General features: G+C 30.6%; 1 protein-coding gene across 2 annotated transcripts; it reads right to left on the minus strand.

The window, feature by feature from the left end:
- Positions 1-1,731: 1,731 nt before the first annotated feature.
- LOC111709646 (uncharacterized) lies at positions 1,732-4,797 on the minus strand. 2 transcript variants are annotated; one of them, XM_023483417.1, is made up of 5 exons: positions 4,697-4,797; positions 3,757-3,832; positions 2,882-2,921; positions 2,427-2,492; positions 1,732-2,044 (listed from the first exon to the last, which is right to left on the minus strand). In XM_023483417.1, the coding sequence occupies exons 1-5, from the start codon at positions 4,764-4,766 to the stop codon at positions 1,967-1,969; spliced, it is 330 nt and encodes a 109-aa protein (XP_023339185.1). In that variant the 5' UTR covers positions 4,767-4,797; the 3' UTR covers positions 1,732-1,966. The 2 variants fall into 2 exon arrangements, with proteins under 2 accessions (XP_023339185.1, XP_023339184.1); XM_023483416.1 differs by having other exon boundaries at positions 3,757-3,835.
- Positions 4,798-7,856: the final 3,059 nt, after the last annotated feature.

A 7,856-nucleotide genomic window follows, 5' to 3' on the forward strand; every position in this document is an offset into this window, starting at 1 on the left:
ATTTTGAATATCAAAATAAACAATTGTTAAATATTGCATGCATAAAAGCCTTCTATATATTGGACTGCAAAGAACAGTTAATGGTTGTCATTTAAACTTCAATAAAGTCTTAACTAAATCACACTCACAGAATTCTTGGCGTTCAAATTGTTCTAATTTTTTACAAAACCAAATAATGAGGAAGGGCATTCTAATCGTTCACTAGTTTAAAGGGAAGTTAAGAAAATTTTACTTTACCATATAGCAGGTGTAAAAGTCCCGCTTTGAGCCTAGAGTGAGGTATATGTATTAGATAGGAAAGCTAAAACATTTGAAAAGCCTCAGATCAATACTTTTTGAGTTAACTCAAAAAAACCCATGGGGGGGGTCCCAGGAACCCCCCGTCCCCCCCCCCCCCCCCCCCCGTAGAAAGTAAACAAAGTTAACAATATTTATATTATTTCTAATTATTAAGGAAGACTTTTGTTGATGTTGGTACACTTATAGACTCCAAACATTGGTACACTCTTCTTGCCTCGAGCTGGAACAGAGTTAAATGTTTAGTAATTAAATAATATCTAATATTCTTATATTCTTTATACTTTTTTACAAATGTGTATTGTTTTTACAAATGTATGTGTAGGTTGTAGATAATTTGAAATACAGGGGTTGGTAAGTTTTCATTCACTTATATTTACTTCTTGTATACATTGATTTTCTTTACTTTACGAGAACTACTCAGTGTGTTATAAATTATTGGTAAATAATTTTATAAGCTCTCTGAGGCGCCAAAGAGCAAAAAATAAATGATTTCTAAGAGAAGTTTTGACCAAGAACCGAAAGTATGTATCTATAATGTTAACATATGTATTTGATAAGTTGTTTCTTACTTGAACAAATCTGTTATCCATAAAATATTGTTTAATACTTTCCCTGATAAATTGTATTTTTAACCTTAAATAGTTTACAGCCTTGGTGTTAATTGGTTTTTACTGATATTTTATTATAATGGCAAAATAAAAGTTTCATTTGACAGAATTTAAAGATTTCTGAATTTATTTTGCAGCACTAGAACTATATGATAATTTATGATATTTACTTATAAACATATTTTTTTTTCTTTGTATACAACATTCGTTGATTTTTCATTACTCTGTTATCTTGGAAATCTTGTAAATGCTGATTTGGAAATGTTCTGAAGATTTTATTTTTCAAGTAGATAACTTTTTACAAAAAGCAATATTTTATTGTTAGAAAGTGTTTAGTATTTATGGATTTTTGATAAGTAACTAATATAAAAGGATTTGTAATATTTCAGTTAGCACTTCAATTGAGAAGAAGTACAGTAACAAACAAGAACAAGAAAACTTGTCAATAGCAAAAAATCTATACCCTATTCCTACTGGAGTTCATTTAATATGGATTTTTGATTTACTAGGACCTACATATAACAACTAAAGTTAACTTGTCATACAGGGTGTTCAACTGATCAGGATGATTTAAAAATAAACTAAACAAGATGGGTTTAAATTTCTTAAAAATAATTTTATTGTCGTTTTTGTTTGAATGGCTTATAGAATTGTACAAACCAGATTTAAAGAAAATATGGAAAACCAAACAAAGTTTTCTAAATATTAATTATTAATTATAATTCATCGAAAGACCTTTTATTTTTTTATCTTATATTTAAAAAAAATCACAAAAAATAGAAATTAGCTTAAGTAAAGGTAACCAATGAACAACAACTTTTGTGTTTTACTTTTATTTTTGAAAATACAATAAATTGAATTATAATAACAGTTATTATTACACTACTCTAAAATTTTCAGCATGTTTTTTTAGTGAAACTAAAATGTGGTTTTAATATCACAAAAAAAGCAGGGAAAATCTTGAGAAAAAGAAACAGTATTTGAAAAAAGTTTGTAATTCCATTCCAATAAAGTTTTGTCAATATAATTATAAATGACGATTTTAAACTCTTCCATCTTCAGTGAGTACAATGGTTGTTGTAGCAGTCATAATTTCCAGAGATCCATTGGTACCCCTGTTTTACAGTACATGAACCCTAATCACAAAAAATATGTTGTTTCAAATTTAAAGTTAATTGAATATAAAGGAACTTAGCCAGCTGATGGTGTAAACCTTTAATTTTTAAAATTCATAATTTAACAACTCTATATTAAATATTTGACTAAAAAATGTGAGAATTACAAAAAAAGAAAAATTGAAAACAAATTAGCTCAAACAGCCTTTTTTCTTGCTAACCTTTGAAATTACATGTACAACTTAAATTTCTTAATTTTTACGAAATATTAATCTTTTTTAATGAATAGGGTAGGGTATATTATTGTCAAAAGGCTGATTTGGTCATCCCTTCTAATTTCCAAAAAAAATTTATTTTGGATTTAACATATTATAAATTTGGTAACTATCAAAGTTTTTATTACCATTAGGTAGCACCGACCAGGAAAGTCAGGATGATCCAATGTATCCCAATGCCAGTAAACACAGGACTAAATTAAATATCAAAAGCTAAAATTTCAGACTGACTCAATTTTAAAATTATTTTCACTTTAAATGGTGTTAAACCGAGAGTCCATTATTGGCTTTGCACTAAAAAGAATAGTAAGAGAAAAGTGATAAACATTTTTCTTTTGAAAATAGCATCATTTTAGAATATATGAAATCAAATATAGAGTTTTTTTTATTCAAGAATAGTTTCTAGAAATGTCAAATATTGGTGTTACAATACTATATGAAAAGAGCCACAAATTTCTTTTCAATATTTACAGACATCTAAGAGTTTAAAAACAGATTAAAAAACAAAATAAAAAGTAAAACTTAGTTAATACCACATATAATACAAATTAAACATGCTACAGTTTATAAAATTTAGTTTTACCCTCTCCTCCAAACAGTTAAGAGCACAAATTTCCCAATCACTAAAAAAAAATAAAGATTTTAAATCAAATTTGAATTACAAAAAAATATATTGTTATTCTTTTCACTTCCTTATAGTTACATTAGCAAATTGTAATTCTGAAAAAAGTTAATATACTGTTCAATAATAATGAATGTCTACTGTCTAGGCACTGGCTTCGGTAAAGCACTACTTTTCAGCAATACCTGGCGTCAAAAAGGCTTAAATTTGGTCAAAAGTAACTATAACAACAAAACTTCATAAGCCAGACAGCTGAAGATTGTTGTTGTTGATTTTTGAATAATTTTAATTGATTTTCTCCCTAATGCCCAATAAACAACAGTATGCATAGGTTACCAATTGTAATTAGTGTAATAAGTAATAAGTAATATGTGTACCAATTTCTTTCTTTTAAGCCCAAGAATTATACAAAATTACATGTATATTATTTATACAACAGAGGGTCTAGTTTCCTGTAATTAAGGCACAATAATTCCAAAATTTCGCAAAATTACACCAAAATTTGCAAAATTGAACTTTTGCTAATTACACATAATTATTTGAAAATTTTGCAAAATTACATTGTAGTTATTACCCAAAATTACAAGTTAATTTTGCAAAATTAAAGTTTCGCTAATTACGCCTAATTCTGCGAAATTACGTGAAATAAAAATAATTTTGCATAAGTAAATATTGAACTATGTTGTAAACCTTAAATATGCATAAGCCCCAACCTGTTAAGGATAACAGGTCAATGGCTAAAGCAAAAAGTTTTCTTTAAAAAAAAAGTACATCTTTAGCCCAACAATTAAAACATGAATATAAGGTTCTGTAAAAACAAATTAAAAAGCTATTACTTGACATACGAATCCATTAGAACTTCACCATCACAGCCATACCCATAGTGGGGACATCTAAGGTCAGCTTTAACTTCTGCTGAAAAATATGATGGTTTCACAGTATACAGTTAATTTTTATAGACCTTAGTAAATCATTTATTAAATCTTTTCCCCAGCCCCATAGTGTGTTAATGGGGGGTGGGGGGTGGAGGGGTCAGCAAAAATGTGTTTATTCCATAAATCTCCAACCAAAAACAAACATCTAAAAAAAATCTTTAAATGAGCTTTTCTTTCAAAGTCCTGGGACGTAATATCCACTTTGGCGCCCTACAGAGTTTTATTTTGGCAATTTTCTGGTTTCAAGTGTGACTTATGAACACAATAACTTCCCTCTGGAAATGTTTTTAATTTTTCAATGGAAATGAACAAAATTTGTCATGTAATAGTTCATTAAGTTTTAAAATATCAGAAAAGAATATATTTTTTTTACATTTTAATTGTTTCATTATTTAAATTTAAACAGTATACAAAAGTTTATTTTGTTACCAAATTGTTTAAATGCTTGAAAAGTATCATTAATTAAAATCTGGGAAATTTTAAATCGCCAAATGTTCCTAAACATGTTTTGCGCCCAAACTTTGCATTTACTTCCTAACATAATTCAAAAAGTATTTGTTTGAGGCTGTTAAAACTATTCTGAATGAAAGTATTTCTTCTTGACTTAAATTGAAAAATATGATTGATAACTGATATTTTTGCACATTTCACCAAAACCTGACACTCAGTGACAAATCACAGTTTTGAACTTTCTTCCCCTGAAATAGCTTTTCATACAGTAGATGCAATCCATTTTTATTTTAATTGTAAAAATTCAATATTTGATATATACAAGATTTGCTTGCAAAACTAAAGCCTTAAATATTGTTTTTAAATAAAATTGGGTTAACTAAAAAAATACCTTCATTCAGCGGGGAAGCCAAAGTTGCAGCAAAAGAAAGACAAAGAACAAAGATTATTTTAAAATCCATCTTTAGAAACTGAACCTGTAGACAAATTGAATTTCTTTTATAGGACCTTTGATGTGCAAACAGTATGCTTTATCAGTATTTATCAGTTTTTACTTTAAAATGTTGAAAACAGTAGGTATAAAAATATAAAAAGAAAAAAGAAAAATATATATAAGTGATTATTATGCAAAACATATCATTCCTATAAAAATACTTATGACGTTGAATATTCCGTCTACAATATTATCTATTTCTGTAAAGATTTTGAGACACTTTCAACTGTGGGAGTCAGAGGTTATACAAAACATTGAAATCCTCAACTTACCTAAATCAAATAAAACTTCTTATATTAGTATTTTTTAATTCCATTTGTTAAAACCTTACTTAAATTTATGTTAGAGGTTTATCATATAACTTTTCATATTTAAGTATAAGAAATTAGTAGAAGTAATAAACATCAACATAATATGTCTAAATGTATTTTAAGTTTTAATTTTTATTATTATTTACCTGAAAAAATTGAAACTTTGACAATTTAAAATTTCAAAATTGACCTCAACATGGTAGGCTAAGTACTTTTTAATGAGGATTTGCCAAAGAAAGATAAAAATAATCGCATACATTTTGAAATTATGTAATTTTGAAAACGATCTTCACAGCTGTTATGCTGTTATGCTGCTATGTTTTGGGACATTTTTTTATTTCTTTATGCTTTAGTTAAACTTTCATTCAGTTTTCTGTTTATTCTTGAAAAATAATTTTTACTTAAAAAAATTAAGTTTAGAATCCTTGGTAAATGGTGTACCCTGGAGTAAAAAGTGAAGTTCAGGATCCAAACAGAGAGAAACCCAATAGTAAATGGTGTACCCTAAAGTAAAAAGAAATGGGATGCTGTAGCTAATATCTTTTAAAAATACCTTTATCTCTCAAGAGATCGAGCATAAACCTAGTCCCAGATCTGAGATATTTATTAAACCTAGTCCCAGATCTGAGATATTTATTAAACCTAGTACCAGATCTGAGATATTTTTAAACCTAGTCCCAGATCTGAGATGTTTATTATACCTAGTCCCAGATCTGAGATATTTATTAAACCTAGTCCCAGATCTGAGATATTTATTAAACCTAGTCCCAGATCTGAGATATTTATTAAACCTAGTCCCAGATCTGAGATATTTATTACCTAGTCCCAGATCTGAGATATTTATTAAACCTAGCATTGTTTTGCGATTTAGAAAATGTTTTCTATAGGTTCATTTATGTACCTTAACCCTAAACACCCCGGAGGACGTTTGATCTAGTAAGTATAAAAACCCCGTTTTTCAACTTTGAACTGTGTACCCTTCAGAAGGGGGGTAGGGCGGATAGCAGAGGTCGGTGAGTGTTAAGAATGCCAAAACTAGCTGAAAACAATTGATATAGTGGGAATCGATACCCATATTGTATACACTGCGATAGAATAAAACCAAGGTAAGAGTGGGGATAGGATCTCTCTAAAAACCGAAGGTAGTTGGGGTAGTAAGGGTAGTTGCCATTTAGATTCAGCTTCAAGGGTGGGGGTGGGATCTCTCTAAAAAACAGACGGTAGTTGGGGGTAGTGAGGGTAGTTGCCATTCGGATTTAGCTTTAATGGTGGGGTTGGGGTCTCTATAAAACAGACGGTAGTTGGGGTTTCATGGGGGGCGGGTTTTCCACCACCCCCCCCATGATTTTGCCCTTAGAGTTGAGATAGGGGAGTGTAATACATGTCCCTAGTCCAACTTTCCGAGGTCTGGTCATTAAATTTTGACAAATATTAAATGTGGTACATATAATTATATGCATTTTTCAAGGGCTTTTCAAATTTTTAAGTCTTAGCCCTTTAGCTTAATTAATAAAAAAGTTATTAACCATTTCTGATTTTTGAAACACCAACCTGCCTTTTAACCGTCCTCCACCCTACCCTATGCATCAAAAAAAATGTATGAGTAAAATTTGTTTAAACTATTATGTAGAAAAAGAGAAGAAGTTTCAGCATTCTAATGTAAGGGGGGGGGGTGTAAACACTCCCACACAATGTTTTTAACTTCATCAATTTATTTATTTATAATTTTTTTACGAAACAAATTAATTGATACATGTATTTAATGCAGAATGCTGACACTCATTTTTCCAATCTTCTTGATCCTGGCTGTCCTGTTTTGCTCATTCAATTAGCTGCATACCCCCGCCCCCCCAGGAGGAGGGTTAATATGCAGTTTCGAGAGCTGATCAGGCAATTTGTAGTATTTCAATATCAGCTCTTGAGTTTCTATATTTATTCCAGTTGTTTTTGATATCGGCCATCTATGCAGGTTTATTGCTGACATTGCTGTAACGAGAACTTCCCTTTGTCAGCTGCATTACATGTATCAGTGTCTTGCAGTAATTTAGAAAGAAATTAAAAGACCTCCTAGCCTTAACTGCATTCGGCTAGGTTCAAGGTGATTTGGGTGTACCCCCTAGGAAAGGAACACCCATGAAACCAATGATGATCTCTCTCAGAAAGTTTTGATTAAGATTCCACAGCAAAGCAGTTTCTGAGTTCCACTATATCTGCTCGTGAAGTAGGATAAGGTTGGAATTTAGGAGGTAGGAGGATGAGGATGGGGGTGTTAGGGTAACAGGTATGAGATATACCATAGTCCTCACTTTTAACGTGTATTCCCACGTGGACAGATTTTTTAAAGAAAAAATAACCCGCTAAGCATGCTGTCCCATCGCTTTAAAACACGGGGAGTGTGTCTTTTGCCTATCATTGTCAGAGGTCTTCCATGAGTAATCCAGTTTCCATTTTGAGAAGGGTGAAAAACCAGTTTATGGTATTTGATTTAAAGTCTATTGAAGGCTCTGTTCCCCCTTAAAACCTGTATCAGCGTGTACTTCATCCCTGAAGTTTTGAGTTTCTGTATTCCTTCTGTATACATCTTTATTACTATATCTTTTTCGGGATTAGTCACGCTTTCCACTCAGTTGTGGAGAGAAGTGACCTTGATATCTAGACTTCTATACAAGTACAACGCACATAGCGCCCTTTCTCTCAACAGGCTTAGAAAGCTCTGCTGACACCCTTCCTTTGCAAGGTTCGGATAC

This window comes from Eurytemora carolleeae, unplaced genomic scaffold (genome assembly GCF_000591075.1).
Source record: "Eurytemora carolleeae unplaced genomic scaffold, Eaff_2.0 scaffold977, whole genome shotgun sequence".
Taxonomy (NCBI): Eukaryota; Metazoa; Arthropoda; class Copepoda; order Calanoida; family Temoridae; genus Eurytemora; species Eurytemora carolleeae.

Coding starts and splice junctions, on each gene's coding strand:
- LOC111709646 (XM_023483416.1), bottom strand. CDS start 4,766: ATGGATTTTAAAATAATCTTTGTTCTTTGTCTTTCTTTTGCTGCAACT. Junction 3,836..4,696: donor GGCTTCCCCGCTGAATGAAG/GTATTTTTTTAG, acceptor CATATTTTTCAG/CAGAAGTTAAAGCTGACCTT. Junction 2,922..3,756: donor CTAATGGATTCGTATGTCAA/GTAATAGCTTTT, acceptor ATTTTTTTTTAG/TGATTGGGAAATTTGTGCTC.